Source organism: Pleurodeles waltl, chromosome 6, assembly GCF_031143425.1.
Source record: "Pleurodeles waltl isolate 20211129_DDA chromosome 6, aPleWal1.hap1.20221129, whole genome shotgun sequence".
NCBI classification, from domain to species: Eukaryota; Metazoa; Chordata; class Amphibia; order Caudata; family Salamandridae; genus Pleurodeles; species Pleurodeles waltl.
In genome coordinates this window covers 1,102,324,116-1,102,342,850 of record NC_090445.1, presented here as the reverse complement: position 1 = coordinate 1,102,342,850, position 18,735 = coordinate 1,102,324,116, and the positions used below count along the sequence as shown (strand labels likewise).

Sequence of the window (18,735 nt, the reverse complement as noted above, 5' to 3'; positions counted from 1 at the left end):
TAAGGACCACCACAGGGTAATCTATCTATCTATCTATCTATCTATCTATCTATCTATCTATCTATCTATCTATCTATCTATCTATCTATCTATCTATCTATCTATCTATCTATCTATCTATCTATCTATCTTATCTATCTATCGATGTTACTTGCTATACCTGCTAATAGTTAGATTAATATTTAAATTAGGCAATTCTTTGAAAGTAATGGACTGAAATCTCCCTTATATAACTATGCGTCCTCCTGCAATTAATGAGGGTGAATGTACATTTATTCATATTTTCCCAGGAAGCCAACAAGTCCCTTTTGCTCTGGGGAAAACATGAGTGTCACATGGTTCTATTTTTATAAATATGTACTTTGTAATATTTCTCAGAATATATTGGTATATAAGTACAGTGGTATCCTTACAAGCTCATGTTATTTAAGTTTCACACATTTATCTCCTAAGAGCATTCAGAGTAATCATTTAGGGGTCACCAGGGGTCGCAGCTACCTCCTTGTGACCCCTGGCAGTGCCTGTGCGACCACTGGCCTCTGAGGTGGCAAAATCAGTGCCAGGCACACAGTGGAAGCTTGTCCTTATGGACGTCGGGTTGGGGCTCCACTCTCTTTGCTTTCCATCAATTTTTATATTACACATACTGTAGTCAATAAAATATTATTCACTATTAATGTAATTAAAAGATGGAGTACAATTTGCGAGAATTAGACCTTCTCTGGCAGCTGAGATAAGTAATAGTATGCTTTCAAATGTATATTGTGTGCCTGCTTGTGAGAGAGAGTGTGTTTATGTGAGCAAGAAAGTGTATAAATGTGAATGTGTGTGTAAGTAAAAGTCACTTTCGCTACCCCTGGCATTTTAGTGAATTTACGTCGATGAGCGCATTGTGTCACGTCACCAATTGACTTGTAAAGGTAACAGTGTAATCTTAAATCAAAAATAAGAGATACCTCTATAAATATAAAAACGCAAATATGAGTTGTGACAATAGTTGATTATCGCATTGCAAATTGTGGGTGACATGAACGGCATTGCACCCGTTTATGGTGATAACTAATGAAAAGTTCACAGCAGAAAAATACAGGACCGTGCACTTTCCATTCTAATGTGGACCACTTCTTCAGAAAACACTCGACATCCTCACTCACTATCGTGCTTGTTGGGATACCTTCACTATTTTGCATGTGATATATTGCAACCCGATATATAATATCTATTACATCGACCTAATCACTATGTTGCAAGATATGTTTTTGTAACTTTAAGTAGACTATACATACTTCTATTTTAAATGTAGTGGTAAGCGATGTAGTGGATGCATATTACACACTTTTCTACGGTAGTACTATTCCTCTATTTCTGTCATTTTAAAAATAATTCTGCCTGAGCAAAAATGTCACCCCTTCAGAACAAGTTTAATCCCTAAGTACAGCAAGCAGCACTGAAAAGTGACCAGTTAGCTATGGATAGGGTCTGCCAATACGATAGTACTAGGTGTGACGCTTTAATTGCAGTAATTTACGATCTGTTTGAACTAAAGCTGTGTTATTTATTGAATACTCAAAATTATGCAGCTGGATAATTTTGAACTTGAATTAAATCCATAATTATGCAGAAAATAAATAAGCCTCTGAGTTGCATAATTTTAGTGGACCTGTGTATATTGCAAATTATGCAATGTACATGCAAATGGCTGTCCGAACCTTTCTCTTGAAAATGTACTAAACATGTCACAGAAAAAGCTTCAGTATTGAGGTTTTTACCGAGACACATTTTTTAGATGTCTGGCCACTCTAAGTAAAGCTGATATACAAAAAGCTGTTGATTAAATATTACTGCCCCGCCAAATGCCCATAAGCGAGAAATGTTTACTAATTTCCAGGGGGCAGCTCCTTCGCAATGGTGAACGAGCGTCGCCCCCTGGCTAAGAGCCAGCAGCTGAAGAACAAAATGATGATTTGTGATCGTTTTATTTTTGAGCTGCTGGCTCAGCCAGCAGGTGCCTGGAGGGGTGGGGCTCAGCCTTGGGAGAGGGAAGGGAGAGTTCAGTGCACCTAAGTGCTCTTGTTATTTTGGCCAGCTGTCTCAGGCCGGCCAAACTGACATGCGTAGTTATTTTTCTCCAACTCGGCTGTGTTGCACAGCCGGGTTAGAGAAACTGCACATACTCCCACAGAGTGTCACTCAGACCAATCCTGGAGCTGCTCTCATTCTAGGTGAAGCATGAGAGCAGTGCCAGAATTGCGCAGGGAGCCCGTCCCTGGTGTCCCAGGGACTGCTGGGACACCAGCAGAAGAGGAGTGAGGCGTCCAGCGGTGGCAGGAAAAGTTCAATTTATTTTTATTAATTACTTTTGTTTACTTCCTCCGTCCCCTCCCCTTCCCCCGCCCCTCATGTTGAGATTTGCGGTCACCACTGCTGCAAATATGCCCACATTTTCTGCCTGTGGTCTTACGAGATGTAATAACCTAGCATATTCTACATTTATTCAAGCCCTTAGCCATCAACACAGTAGATGAGGGGTTTTTTGGCATCAGGATGCTCAACTACCTGGAAAGCAGGACATTGCTTCACATCTAACAACGTCACAAAGGCAACACCAGAATTCAAAATGAATTAAACAATCTTATTATTTACTAATATAACTGGACCAATCTTATATCTTAATATGAGTGGCAAACACTGCCAGGCAGCAAAGAAGAGATTTTCCTTATGCAGGTGTATCATAATGCACATTTCACAACTTTGATTACCAGATTTCTCAAGGTAAGGTGATCACATACCAACAGTTATCATTCAACTGTTTTGAATTCAACGACAAACAATAACCAACAATATATTCTTGTAACACAGTTGCTGTGAATTGTAAAAGTAAAGGTGCATCATGGGCTTAAATAAACGTCCTTGATTGATGACATCGAGTATGGCATTACACATGCAATCATAAATGAAGAGACCAGTATCAGAAAATAGGTTAGTTGTCTTTGTTTTTTGCAGAGTGGAAAACACCCTGGGTGACCTGAGTTTAGATCATTACAAACTTGACCAGTGTCACATCAGCTAGGCAGGTGGTTGGTTGATCAGCGGCTGGCGCTTCCGTTCTGGCATCGTAGTTTAACGCCATTGGATACACTCATGTCTCAAAATTAGTCAAGAACCTACACTTCCCCTAAAGTCAGGTGTATAACGTGTATAACGTGACACGAATGAAAAGCTGTGATCCTGATCTTCATTAGCACACATATCTATCTGTAAACATCATGTAACTAAATGAAAATAAAAACAGTGAATACATTTATTTTTAATTAATCAAAATTATTACAATAGAACAGCACGAACACACCTGCAGAGTGGAATTCTGACGTCCACCTAGACCTTAGACAATAGAAACTAAAAGCCATGTCAGTCAGAAGTGATGGCACAAAATGCGACACAAATTGCTTTAGACAAGAATAAAATAGGAAACGAAAATATTGGAACATAATTATTTAAATGTGAGAACAGTTGAACAAATCAAGTAGGCAATTAACATGACATCTGGCAGGGATATGTCAAAGTCTTTCAAAAACCCACATGATTTATTTAGTCCTTCAAAAACTCATGTGGCTTACTTAACTATATATACACGAACCTGTTTTGACACAACAGGCATCAACACAATCAAGAAAAGAAAAAAAAACTAAAATCGAATTCCTTTAAAAATCATTTTAAATACCATGTGTAAAGGTTAGCTGCTGGTGAAAAACACTCTGGAGCTCAAGAACCTTCAGTGTGCAACTAACTGCGGTCTTACAGTTAATAAAAAACACTTACTATCTGCATTTTAACAACAGAGGCAAGAGTGGAAGGAGGGAGGGTGGGTGTAAGCAAGTACAAACACTAGCAACTATGGAACGAGGGAGAGCGAGTGAATGGGTGGGGGGAAAAAAATAACACTGACCACAACAGAGGGAGGGAGGATAGGTGGGGCAGGAACAAGAGGAACAAAAATGGAAGGAGGGAGGCAGTCTGGGGGAAAACAACACAGAGAGGGAGGTACACGGAGGGAAAAAGTGAAAAAGGGAGTCAGTTGTAAAAGAAACTCCGGTAGAGTGCTTAACCACAAAGAAAAAGGAAGCGTCTAAAACAATTAATAATGGAAGGACACAAGTAAGGCATCCATGCTCCAGGGGTAGGGCAAACGTATGAAATGAAGAGAAAGGAAGCCAACGGCAGTGGACCAATAAAAAGCAAGCAACTTAGAATAACAATGAAGCCAGTCATTAATCCTGGTGGTAGCAAACGAAAGCTCTTGAAGAGACAACACGTGTGCTGCCCAGGCAAGACCTTAAAATTAAGGTTTTAAGTATAGCTGACAGTCTGTGATGATAACCGATGTTATAAATTCAGAATCAATCTCCTGGGGTAGGCTCTTTATGGTTCAAATATTTTCTTCTAGATTTTCCAGCATCCACACTATACCCTGTAAAATGTCTTACATTTAAACAAATAAACTGTCACTCCACGTGTCTTTAACCCTATCCCTTTACCCACCAATTGGCGCATAGTCCTTATAATGTACGTTTCATTGGTATTGTTGCTTTCACTGGAACGAAGTTGAGGGGGGAGGTCGGTCCGTGCAACTTGTAAAGCTTGCAGAGTTCTGAGCAAGTGATTTCTCTACGATTCTTTGCCCCAGTAGGATAAAAGTAAAAACCAGTTCTATTGGAACAATTTTGCTTCATCTCAAATAGGCAGAGTTCAATTTGTAAAAAAAAAAAAAGTGCCAGAGTCCAAGGTATTTCACAGGACTCCACTCCAGCTGCACCTCCCACAACTCCTACCACTGATGCTGAATACTGTTTTTTCCATATATTCACCTAAGCTCAGGAACAACAACATTTTCTAACCTCGAGAGCTGCCTGTAAGCTGCTCCAATTTAGGAAAGAGGTGCTTTTTAACTTATTTTGCAGGCCACAAATACCAAATACATAAATCCATACCAGTGCCAGTATGTCCTACAGTCAAGCTAGTGTGAGAGTTTTGGACTATTCCAGGTCACATCAAACAGTAGGGATAGCCATAAAGTACTAGTTTTCTCATTTATTTGAAGTATGTAAACTAGTTAAACACACCACTGATCTGCTCGGCTTATAAACAGACACATGGAGCCACTGTGTAGTGGACTCTGATAAATAAGTGCTGGTGTTTAGAAATTAATGCTGTTACTGAGCACTGACAAACACTGCACACATTCAGCACTGCACTAATAGCAGATGAAACCTTTCCTGATGGTCTTTGCTTTCCATGGATGGAGCATGTTGTCAATGTTTGCGTACCTAGTGGCAGATCTGGCCATGGAAGCAAGTATCAGGAACAGGAGCAGGATGAAGGGGCCTGGGTCTGACCTTAGGTTAAAAATACTCTCCTAGAATGTAAATGGTCTTAGGGTAGGGAGCAGGATAAGGAAAATCTTGGAATTCTTGAGGCTCTCAGATAACCAGGTCATTTTATTACAAGAAACACATCTAAGACAGGATGAGTGGAAGGGAATTCTTAATGGATGGATCATTTTGTCAATGGCTGTGCACCTAGTGGTAGATCTAGCTATGGGCTCATACTACATACAAGAGGAACCATGGCTCCTTTTAGTGAATGCATGATGTGTACAAAATTAGCAGAACTTGCATGTGTTTAGGAAATCTATGCCGATTTTTATGTATTGCTATGACGACTAATGAATCAGTGCTCATTAATGTTGCCTTGAACTGACTGTATGTTTTCACCCTTATTTTCACAAAGGGGTACGACTTTAACTTTTTGAGAAGAAGCCGATTGTATGAAGAATGTGGGGAACACACTGCCTTTGTGTGGACAACTCAGTTCATTGGTGGGACACGGCTGGCAGAATGCATAGGTGAGGCTGGACTGCATTTTCTAAGTATATGAACATTTTTTTACTGTGTGTTCAATCACCAGGCATTGATGGAATGGAAAATTAAATATTTACCTTATACTAATACTTAAAAAAATTAACGGGTAGAAAATGGAATAAAATAAACCCTAGCTTCAAAAAGTAGGTATTTTTCAGTGAATGTTGATGGCTTCATCAAATATTCAATTCAATGGAGGACAATGAAGGACAGTTGGTCATATGACACTATATCGACATTGACAATATCTACCTCCAATAATATTGTAGCAAATTAAACAACCTACCACTACATTGCAAGACAAGTATCCATTGGTGAAACTTTCCCCTTAACTTCATGGTCTGCAGACTAGGCTTTAGGGGCGATGCGAGTGGTACGCACTGTGCGCTGACCTGGAGGGGAGCACTGACCTGAGGGGTGGGGGAGTGCTGTGTTTAACAGTAACTTACGATTTAAAAGCACCTGCTGCAAAGTTCCTTGTGCGTCTAGCTTTCAGGCAGCAAATGAAAATGTAAAGAAAACTTGTGTGATTAATCTTCCTGCTAGAAAGGAAGATTGGAGTTTTGTTTTGTGTCAGCTTTGACTCACCATAAAGTAGCACAGAGGGTTAGTATGCCTGTTGCAAGGAACATATCTCTGTTTTATGTTGAATGTGGATAGCTGAGTGGATACCAGTGCTTTCAAACAAATGTATGTGAGAGATGGGCAACGGAGAGATGAGGGACACATTTGATGGGTGGTAGTAAGGGAATCTGAGACGGACGTCATGGGGTGGGGTCCCAAAAGTGATTGTCGCACAGTTTCCCACCAGAGCGGAAGGTGCCCTGGTGGTCGGTAACAGTCATTCAATTAGCCATGCTGACTATTACATTCTGGTTACATACTTGCAATGGTTGATCATCATCATACAAAGAAAAGGCTTACATCTTTTTTAAGGGTCAAACAAAAAAGGGGAGATTATGTTCTTCTAGATATGAGACTGTGGGACACACTAGTTGTTTGACCTGGCATCCTTGGGGTTTTCCCCCAACTTTTTGCCTTCACTCCTTCTATTTTTGCTGAATTTCTTTTTGCTGTTCTTATGACTCTGCACACATTATCACTTCTAACCAGTGCTAAAGTGCTTGTGTTTTCTCTTTAAAACATGATAGAATTGGCTTATATACAATTGGTATATTTATCCTACTTATAAGTCTCTAATAAAGTGGCACGACAGGTTCCCAGGGCCTGTAAATTAAATGCAACTGTAGCACTGATTGTGCCACACACTCAAGTAGCATTTTAAACATGTCTTGGGCCTGTCATGGCAGCCTGTATTTGCAGTTTTAAAGTGTCATTTCTACATGGCAAAATAAACATTTTGCCAGGCCCAAACCTTCCTTTTTAATACAACTACAGCACCCCTAGGGTAGGCCCTGGACAGCCCAGAGGGGATGTACATTTACATTTTACATGCCCTGATAGTGAAAACCCTTACATTTGTTTTTCACTACTGCAAGGTTTACCTTTCCATAGGATAACACTGATATTACCTTATTACAATTTATAAGTGTAATTTCCAAATGGGAATAATTAACCAGTTTACGTTTGGTGTCTCTGGAATCACAATTTAAAATCATATCTGATGGGGAAGGATTTTAAATTGTAATTCTGAAAATGCCACTTTGTGAAAGTTGGAATTTTCTTTCCTTAGCCGTTTGGTGCCTGTAGACTCTCTCTAATCCCATGACTGGGTGTAGCTGACAGTTGGTATTTGCATATTAAACAGCAACACACAATGAGGAGTTTAGCTGTGCCTGGATGAGGCTGGATGAGTGGGAGTAACTTGGCCTAGCCCCACATGGACTTGAATAAGCTGTTTCCTCTCTCTACACAAAGGGATACATACACCCTGTAGTTAGTCTGGACCCAGGGCCAGGAAGGCAGGGCAGCTGTGCACCTAAAAGGCCTGCCTCTAGGAAGCTTTTCCCCACTTCAAAGACATGTATAAATACTGGACCTCAGACACTACAGCTTCAGTACACTTCTGGACCTGTGGATATTCTGCCAGGAAGAAAGACTGCTGTGCTGCTACAAGGACTGCCAACCTGGTGGTCTGCAGCTCTAAAAGAACTGCTGCCCTGCTGTGCTGACCTGCTGCTCTCTTGCCTGGAGAAAAAGAAGTAAACATGCCTCTTCAGCTTGAACGCAGGAGCCCAGAGTGAGTCTAATAGCTAGTCTGCTGGCCTCCTCATCTGAGCCTCAGGAACATGAAGGATCCCCAAACAGCTCCTAGACCCAGCTGCAGCAATTCCTGATCAGCAAGTGGTGCCTCTTGGGTTTTGGGCACTTGGTGTGGCTCAAGGGAGCTTACATCAAGCTTTTGGGATCTTTAATACTGCAAATTGGCCCGTTTGCGTCAAGACTCTGAAGCTTTCACTGAAAACCAGCACATGCCTCAGCCAGTCTTTCTCTTCACACAGCAGCTTTGACCTCTCACGAGGGACGACCCACCTGCTCTTCACACCATGCTGACAGCCTCCTGCAATACTCTCCTTGCTCCTCGCAGCCCTCTCCAAAGCAAATGGGACTATGGCACAAAACTTGAGAAGGTAATACCTAGAAGACTAGTCTGGGCCTGTATCCGACCTTTGTTCTATCATGGTCAGCCTGAAATTTTGACTTTGACCCAGTCCAGCAAGACGAGGTAGCCGTCAACCACTGTATGCTTCTAGGCCTATTTTACAGTTTATTCTTTAAAAATTCATAACTCCAGTTCTACTTATCAGATTTTTGATGTTTTGATCTTGTTGTATTTATTAAATTCTGCTCTGTTGTTCTAACCTGGTGTTGGATCCTTTGTGTGTGGTGTTTGCACTATATAACTTTTTGAAGTGCTACACAAATACTTTACACATTGCCTCTAAGTTAAGCCTGGTTGCTCTGTGCCAAGCTACCAGAGGGCTGCGCACAGGTTAATTTAGAGTTGGCTTGTGCCGCACCCTAACAGTGAGTGTGGTTACTGCTTGACCAGGGTTCACCCCACAGTCAACCAGCAACCCAATTTCTCACACAAGTGGATTTCAAAATACTGCTACGATTGGATAGTGATCATAATAGGGAGGGGTTGGTACTAAACGATGCAAGCCAGAATATATCAACTAAGATAGAGATGATAATTTGGAATACCATCAGGGCTGTCAAATGGCCTACAGTAAAATCAAACAGCAGAAGTCTTTCAAAAAATGTACTATCTTTTCAGCACAGGCTTGGCTCCCTCTGAATCAGGCAATTACATTCCTATGGTTGAAATATCACAGTTGAAATACCAAGTTGTTTGAGTTTCTAAAGGGATGTTTCATAGAGACATCCACAGCGCGACAATCAGCAAAACTAAGGACTAATCCTTGGTATAGAAGTGCCAGCCAAACCGAAGCTGATCTTAAACATTACAATTTTGATCCAATAACAATTGTTGCTGCTAGAGGCCATTGTAAGCACATTTTGCTTGATAGCAAAAGTAAAAGAAAGGTAGAAAGGTATTTTAGTTGCCTATCAAAGAAGGGACAATTTTGCGTTCTGGCACATTATTGCAGAGGGTAGCCTGGATGATCATATACCAACTGTCCTCTTTATCCAACTGCCAGTTTGGATTAATCATTTTGCTAACTTGTATTCAACCCATAATTCAGGGAATAGTCTGGTTCCTAGGGACACCCAAGACCAACTGAGCATCCCGTCTTTATGTTGTGAAGTTCCCATATTCTCCATCACAGAAACCATGAAGACTATTGAATCCCTCAATGTATGGTAGGCACCTGGTCCAGGTAAAGTGCCTAAAGATCTTTATCTCTTAGCGAGATAGGCTTATGGGCCCTATTTATCAACCTCCTGACAAAGGCTATCATGAGGGTAGTTCCCACTTCTGTTTCTTGGAGGGGCAAAAATTATACCTATTTTTTAAAAAAGGCAATAGGAGCAATCCCTCTAACTGTAAGCACATTAGTCTGTTGGACAACCTGCAGAAGATGCTCTACAGGGAGGTCCTGGGGAAGCTTCAGCAAATGCATAAACAATGTTAAGATCTTATCGCCTTTCCAGGCTGGCTTTAAAGCTAAACTTAGCACAGTAGATCAAGTTTTCGAATTAGCCCTTATCATGTGGAACTATATTGGGCTAAATAAAGTGCATCTTTGTATGGGGTTTGTCGACCTGAGTGCTGCCTTTAATCTTGTACTGAGAGAAAAACTCTGGGACTCCCTCAAGTCATTAAGAGTTCCCCATAGTTTATTACTGTATATATTTTAGTTAGGCTCCACAGGCATAACTATGCACACGCTCAGTGGGGCAAACACGTCAAGTTAACAGACAAAGGGCCTGATTCTAACTTTGGAGGACGGTGTTAAACCGTCCCAAAAGTGGCGGATATACAACCTACCGTATTACGAGTTCCATAGGATATAATGGACTCGTAATACGGTAGGTGGTATATCCGCCACTTTTGGGACGGTTTAACACCGTCCTCCAAAGTTAGAATCAGGCCCAAAATCCTGATGATGTCAGGGGTACATCAAGGTTGTGTCCCTGCTTCCATGCTCTCTTCGCTATATATCAATGACGGATGTAGCCACGTGTTAGATTGCACTCAGATTTCTCCAACACTCTATAGCTTATTTCATGAATGCCACTGAGGCTGAAAAATCTGTTAGATTCCAAGACCTTTGTGAGTTTATAGGTCTGGAGAATAACATTCAAAAGACACACCTGATAGCAATTAAACTCTAAACAAAGGGCCAGATGTAGGAAGCTCTTTGCACGTCGCAAACAGCGAATTTTGCTGTTTGCAACGTGCAAAAAGCATATTGCGATTCACAAACCCAGTTTTGCGATTCAGTAACCTGGTTACCAAATCGCAAAACGGGTATGCAACTCGCAATTAGGAAGGGGTGTTCCCTTCCTAATTGCGACTCGCAGTGCAATGTAGGATTGGTTTGCGACCACATATGCGGTCGCAAACCAATCGCAGTTAGCACCCATTACAAATGGGTGCTAACCCATTCGCAAAAGGGAAGGGGTTCCCATAGGACCCCTTCCCCGTTGTGAATGTCAATATAAATATTTTTTCAGAGCAGGCAGTGGTCCTACGGACCACTGCCTGCTCTGAAAAAATTAAATGCAAACGTTACATTTTTTGTTTTTGTAATGCATCTCGTTTTCCTGTAAGGAAAACGGGCTGCATTACAAAAAAAAAAAAAACTGCTTTATTAAAAAGCTGTCACAGACATGGTGGTCTGCTGTCTGCAGCAGGCCACCATCCCTGTGAGGGCTGCCATTTGCAAGGGGGTCGCACATTGCGACCAACCTCATGATTATTCATGAGGTTGACATTTGCAAGCCCCTTACGAATCGCAGATGGTGTCAGGGACACCACCCTACATTCAGATTTGCGACTCGCAATTTGCGACTCGCAAATCGGAACCTACCTACATGTGGCCCTAAGTCTCTTCATAGCAATATGACACTGAGGGACATTGCTATCGAAGAAGTCAACCATTTTGAATACTTGAGTATAAGGGTTGACAATGCATTTACATGGTCTTTGCACACAGAGAAAAGTAGGGTAAAAATTCTCCATCAAGCTTCGTAATGTATAGATCTACAATTTCAAGATCAGTGTCTCCAGCACCGGAGGCTTATAGCGCAACATCACAAGTGGCAGCCCTTTACCGAGCAGAAATTTGGGGCATGGGCAACATTGAGAGGTTTTCTATGAGAGAATATCATTTTATTAGAGCCCTACTTATTCTGACACAGAGTACCCAAGTTCATCTACTGTATTTTGTGGTTTCTTTAAAAAGAATAGATGCCTTGGCTGCTCTTAGACCGTTATTATATTGATTTAAGCAGTAGATAACCTCAGAGCTCAAAACCTGTAGGAATGGATTAAAGAAGATTTTAGGTATAATTGGGATCGTAAATTGTATTGGTTCTGCCATATTAAGATTTCATTTTGCGCTCTGGGGTTGGAAAGAATGTGACCCTCTCCTCCCTCCATCAACCAGGCAGAAAGATATACTATAAAAAAAAGTTCTACTGGCACGTTGTTCATAAATGGCAAATAGACACATACATTGGTTGCCTCTCAGACACATTTCTGGACCTGAAACTGTTTTCACTCTGCGAAACATATCTGGATGAAATAGTCCTTTACAAGACCAAAACGCTTCACATCAAGTTTAGATTTGGAACACTATTACTCAACAGCTTCACTTACAAGTGGGTTAGTGGACTGGCTAGAAATGGGGTGCGCAAGGCATGTGGCAATGAGAAGAAAAGTATTAAGCACGTCCTGTCTTCTGTTCAATCTACACAATATCAAGAAGGAAATTGATACACCCCTTTGCCTCAATTTAGGGTTTCATCACTATGAGCAGATATTTTAAGTGCTTAGGTCTGACACAAGTACTGTAATTATGTTCGGCCTAAACACATTTTTATTCTCTGTATGATTATACCAAAAAAGTTTGGGGCTACCCTTTTAACTGACAAGCCGTAATTCTATGCATTTCTCCTGACTCTTACATATTTGGACACTGTATATAATTGTGCATATATTTGTAATGTTTTAATGAATTATAGTTTTAACATGTTTTACGGGGTATGACCCTGAAATACACATTTTCACCAACAAACTATGTTTTTGCTATTTTTATGTCTAACCACATTTTCCTTGGGAGGTAAGTAGAAGGGAACTTAAAAGCAAAAAATGTATAACAGCAGAAATATATAGCCACATTACAAGTTAATGGCAAATTGCTTCAACAATATTGCCATGTGATATATTACATGCAATTAAGTGACCCAACACAATAGTTAGGTAGAGCTAGCGTAAAATGGGCCCTGACATGTTAGTTTGTCTCTACAGAGAAAAGATCACCAGAATAAGTGCTCAGGATGGTCTCACCAAATAAATATTTCATAGAAATTACAAGTCTACATCAGCTACAGTTAAAGACTTTCTGTTAGAAATGGGGTCTTAGGTTGACAGTCAGGTTACCCCCTGTTCAAGCAAAGACCCTCACTCTAGTCAGGGTAAAAGAGAATCACCCTCAGCTAACCCCTGCTTACCCCCTTGGTAGCTTGGCAGAGCAGTAGGCTTAACTTCAGAGTGCTTAGGTGTAAAGCATTTGTACCAACACACACAGTAACTTAATGAAAACACTACAAAATGACACAACACCAGTTTAGAAAAATGTGAAATATTTATCTAAACAAAACAAGACCAAAACGACAAAAATCCACCATACACAAGTCAAGTTATCAATTAAAAATCAAAAAGAGTCTTTGAGTAGTTTTAAAAACACACTAGCACTACTAGAGTGAAAATGTATCTGGTGTGCGTCAAAAATAACTCCGCACGGGCGGGTGTGCGTCAAAAATAACTCCGCATGGCGGTACTTGTGTCAAAAATCCAGCCGCACGATGATTTGAAAATCCTGCAGCGCAGGTTGCGATCTCCCAGCCTCCGTCAGCGATGCTGCGCGTCGTTTCCCCTGCTCCGTGCGTCGATTTTTCGGTCGCGTTTCCTGCGAGTGTCGTTTCTCAGCTGCGGAGCCGGCGGCGCGTCGTTTTTTCAGCCGCAGATCGGATTTGCGTCAATCTTTTCCCCGCACGGCGCTCTGTGCGTGGATTTTCTTGTCTTTAGGCTGCCAGCTTCTCCTTTCAGGGTCCCAGGAACTGGATGGGCACCACAGGGCAGAGTAGGAGTCTCTCCAGAGACTCCAGGTGCTGGCAGAGAGAAGTCTTTGCTGTCCATGAGACTTCAAACAACAGGAGGCAAGCTCTAGATCAAGCCCTTGGAGATTTCTTCACAAGATGGAAGGTACACAAAGTCCAGTCTTTGCCCTCTTACTATGGCAGAAGCAGCACTGCAGGAAAGCTCCACAAAGCACAGTCACAGGCAGGGCAGCACTTCTTCCTCAGCTATCAGCTCTTCTCCAGGCAGAGGTTCCTCTTGATTCCAGAAGTGTTTCTAAAGTCTGTAGATTTGGGTGCCCTTCTTATACCCATTTTAGTCTTTGAAGTCACCTTTCTTCAAAGGGGACTCACACCTACTTGGCGCGTCGTTTTTTTCAGCCGCAGATCGGATTTTCGTCAATCTTTTCCCCGCACGGCGCTCTGTGCGTGGATTTTCTTGTCTTTAGGCTGCCAGCTTCTCCTTTCAGGGTCCCAGGAACTGGATGGGCACCACAGGGCAGAGTAGGAGTCTCTCCAGAGACTCCAGGTGCTGGCAGAGAGAAGTCTTTGCTGTCCCTGAGACTTCAAACAACAGGAGGCAAGCTCTAGATCAAGCCCTTGGAGATTTCTTCACAAGATGGAAGGCACACAAAGTCCAGTCTTTGCCCTCTTACTATGGCAGCAGCAGCACTGCAGAAAAGCACCACAAAGCACAGTCACAGGCAGGGCAGCACTTCTTCCTCAGCTATCAGCTCTTCTCCAGGCAGAGGTTCCTCTTGATTCCAGAAGTGTTTCTAAAGTCTGTAGATTTGGGTGCCCTTCTTATACCCATTTTAGTCTTTGAAGTCACCTTTCTTCAAAGGGGACTCACACCTACTTGTGAAATCCTGCCTTGCCCAGGCAAGGCCTCAGACACACACCAGGGAGTCGGAGCCGGCATTGTTAGAGGCAGGGACAGTCCTTTCAGATGAGAGTGACCACTCCACCCCTCCCTCCTAGCAGAGATGGCTAATCAGGAAATGCAGGTTACACCCCAGCCCCTTTGTGTCACTGTCTAGTGCGAGGTGAAAAACAACCCAACTGTCAAACTGACCCAGACAGGGAATCCACAAACAAGGCAGAGTCACAGAATGGTCTAAGCAAGAAAATGCTCACTTTCTAAAAGTGGCATTATCAAACGCACAATCTTAAAATCAACTTTACTAAAAGATGTATTTTTAAATTGTGAGTTCAGGGACCCCAAACTCCACATGTCCATCTACTCTCTAGTGGAATCTACACTTTAATCATATTTAAAGGTAGCCCCCATGTTATCCTATGAGAGAGACAGGCCTTGCTAGAGTGAAAAACGAAGTTAGCAGTATTTCACTGTCAGGACATATAAACTACATTACTATGGGGGTCATTCTGACCTCGGCGGTAAAAGGCGCCTACCGCCGGTCAGAAATCCTCCATAATCCCGCCGCGGTCGCGGAAACCCGCCACGGTCATTCTGACCCGCAGAAGGCAAACCTCCGAAAATCCGACCGCCACAACAGACCGCCAGACCAGCGGTCGGCGGAAAGGTGGAGGTGACCAAACCTCCACCGTCACGCCAACAGAAATACGCCCATCCCATTACGACCCACGAATCCACGCGGCGGTCATTCAAACGCGGTATTCCATTGGCGGGACACACCGCCGCGGTCAGAATACACACAAACGAACAAAACTCAGCCACATTGGACGATTTGAATCCCACACACCTGATACACATACACACACCACTCCCACACACACAATACAATATAAAACACACACCCACATCACCCACAAACCCCTACGCTAAAAAATTCGTCAAGAAGGCAAGAGCGAGACACCAGCATCCAAAAAATAACAGCCACAGCCACTCAACACCATCACCCACACACTATCCACACACAAAACAACACACACCACCACACTCAACTCACTTAAATACACATACTCCACCCCACACATCATACACACCACCCCATGGCACCCCAAAGACAACCCCGCTTCACAGACGAAGAACTCAGGGTCATGGTGGAGGAAATCGTTCGGGTAGAGCCCCAGCTGTTCGGCACACAGATACAATACACCAGCATTGCCCGGAGGACGGAGCTATGGCAGAGGATTGTCGACAGGGTGAACGCAGTGGGACAGCACCCCAGAAATCGGGAAGACATCAGGAAGCGATGGAACGACCTACGGGGGAAGGTGCGTTCCATGGTATCCAGGCACAACATCGCCGTGCAGAAGACTGGCGGAGGACCCCCACCTCAACCCCCACAATTCACATCATGGGAGGAGGAAGTCTTGAACATCCTGCATCCTGACGGCCTCGCAGGAGTCGGCGGAGGAATGGATACTGGTAAGTTGAAGCTTCAATACTGCTTCCCCCCCACCTGCATGCCAAATCAGACCCCAAACCTCACCCCCATCCTCGAACCCCACCCTCACCCCCACCCCCATCCTCACCCCCACCCTCACCCCCACCACCATCCTCACCCCCACCACCATCCTCACCCCCACCCCCAGCACACCTATTCCCCGCCAATGTCTCACCATCACAACCCACACATCCCAAAACCTAGGCCTGCATGCGTCCACTAAGCATGGACACCCATCACCAAAGCATGCCCAATGCATATACACATCCCCCCCACAAGCCACCCTCACCAAAGCCCCCACACACGAATGCCAGCACTTGGGGACACGAGAACCCACAGATACACCCATATGCCACACATTGAAACTATAACCATACCTCTATACCCCTGCAGGACCCGACCGTCAACACACCGCGGCGGAGGGGCCAGAATTCTCCACACCCCCCACCCAAGAGGCCGTCAGCGATGACAGCAGCTCTGTCGACCTGGACACCGATGACCAGCCCGGACCATCGGGGACCTCTGGACAGTCGGTTCCCCTCACACAGGCCCAGGCCACTACAGACCCAAACCCCTCTGGGAACACCAGCACAGCTCCCACCCAGCGGGCCCATGCCTCTGTCTCCAGGGCGCGTCAATCTGCGGTGTGTCTACCACTACAGGGCACCCAGGATAACCCACCACCCCAACAACAACAGGGACCTGGGGGCAGTGGTAGTGGGCACACCGGCCAGGGGGCAGAGGCCCAGGGAAACAGGGGAACTCGGAGGGCAGCTGTGCGACAGGGGGGGGAGGAGAGGCCCAGGGAATCCACTCTCCACGAGGTCCTCACCACCATCATGGGAGCATACAACCGCTCCCAGGAGACGATGGCGACGGTACTGGCCCGGTTCCAGGAGATCCAGGTGCTGCAGGAGGAACACTATCGGGGGTACAGGGAGGACATCAGAGCCATCAACACCACCCTGGTTACCATGGTAGGGCTGCTGCAGGACCTCGTCAACAACAGGGCGGACACTGAACAACACCCAAGGGCCCCTGCCACTAGCCTGGACCAAGAACAGCCAACCACCTCCGCCGGCGCTAGTGGACAGGAGGCCCCCGCACAGCAGCAGCCCACCAGACCCCCACCTCCTGCAGGAGAAGAACCACCCCGCAAGAGGGCCCTGAGATCTCGCAAGAAGACAGAGTAGGATGTCAAGTCCCCCGCCAGCAATGGATACCACCTGATGTCATCCCACTGTCCCACATTGTCACCCTGTCCATCCTTGAACTGCCCATGCTCCATCTCTCCACAGGCCTCTGGACAATGCACCTGTGTGACTGTTACTCTGGACTCTGCCATGGACATTCCTTCACCATAGCCCCCACCCACTTGAAACTACCCATCCCATTTTGAGCACTTAAATAAACACCTATTTTGCACCAAAATATCTGGAGTCTGGCTGTGATTTCAATAGATTGTAATTGACATGACAGTGCAAATATGTCCTTGTACATGGTGAAGTCAACAAACAGCTGCCACAAAGCTGTAGTCCATGGGGAAACGAAGCACAGGACTCGTAGTGGGGACCCCAGATCTGAAATAGGGAGGGAAAAGCCAAAACTCAGTCATCATACACTGGGGCAAATAGACAGGCAGCAGAGATGCTGGAGAGTAGTTAACATTTACTAAATTATCTTTGAAATGTTACCTGTGTCCTATTGGAAGTACTGTTCAATGATTCTGTCCCTGTTGTCTGTTTCAGCCCCGTCGTCTTCCTCCTCGTCACTCTCCTCAGGTTCCACCGCTGCCACAACACCACCGTCTCGACCATCCTCCTGCAGGAAAGGCACCTGGCGGCGCAAAGCCAGGTTGTGAAGCATGCAGCAGGCCACGATGATGTGACACACCTTCTTAGGTGAGTACATTAGGGATCCACCTGTCATATGCAGGCAGCGAAACCTGGCCTTTAGGAGGCCAAAGGTGCGTTCGATCACCCTCCTAGTACGCCCATGGGCCTCATTGTACCGTTCCTCTGCCCTGGTCCGGGGATTCCTTACTGGGGTCAGTAGCCACGACAGGTTGGGGTACCCAGAGTCCCCCACTAGCCATACACGGTGTCTCTGTAGCTGTTCCATCACGTAAGGGATGCTGCTATTCCTGAGGATGTAGGCGTCATGCACTGACCCTGGGAATTTGGCATTTACATGCGAGATGTACTGGTCAGCCAAACACACCACCTGGATGTTCATTGAATGGTAATTTTTTCTGTTCCTGTACACCTGCTCCCTGTCTCTTGGGGGAACCAAAGCCACATGGGTCCCATCAATGGCACCAATTACGTTGGGAATATGTCCAAGGGCGTAGAAATCACCCTTCACTGTAGCCAATTCGCCCACCTCAGGGAAAATGATGTAGCTCCTCACGGATTTCATCAGGGCAGACAACACTCTGGATAACACCTTCGAAAACATGGGCTGAGACATCCCAGAAGCAATTCCCACGGTTGTCTGAAATGACCCACTTGCCAAGAAATGGAGTACTGACATGACCTGCACCAGAGGGGGAATCCCTGTGGGTTGGCGGATGGGGGACATCAGGTCGGGCTCCAGCTGGGCACACAGTTCATGGATAGTGGCACGGTTAAGACGGTAGGTCAGGATAATGTGGCGTTCTTCCATTGTCGACAGGTCCACCAGCGGTCGGTACACGGGAGGATTCATCC

At 44.5% G+C, this 18,735-nt stretch overlaps 1 protein-coding gene across 1 annotated transcript in view; it reads left to right on the top strand.

Moving 5' to 3' along the window:
• Positions 1 to 18,735, top strand: part of LOC138302088 (uncharacterized) — a 148,316-nt gene that overhangs the window by 100,610 nt on the left and 28,971 nt on the right. Inside the window, exon 7 of the mRNA XM_069242472.1 lies at positions 5,788 to 5,902. Within this exon, the coding sequence (XP_069098573.1) occupies positions 5,788 to 5,902 (115 nt within the window). The remainder of the gene's footprint in view (positions 1 to 5,787; positions 5,903 to 18,735) is intronic.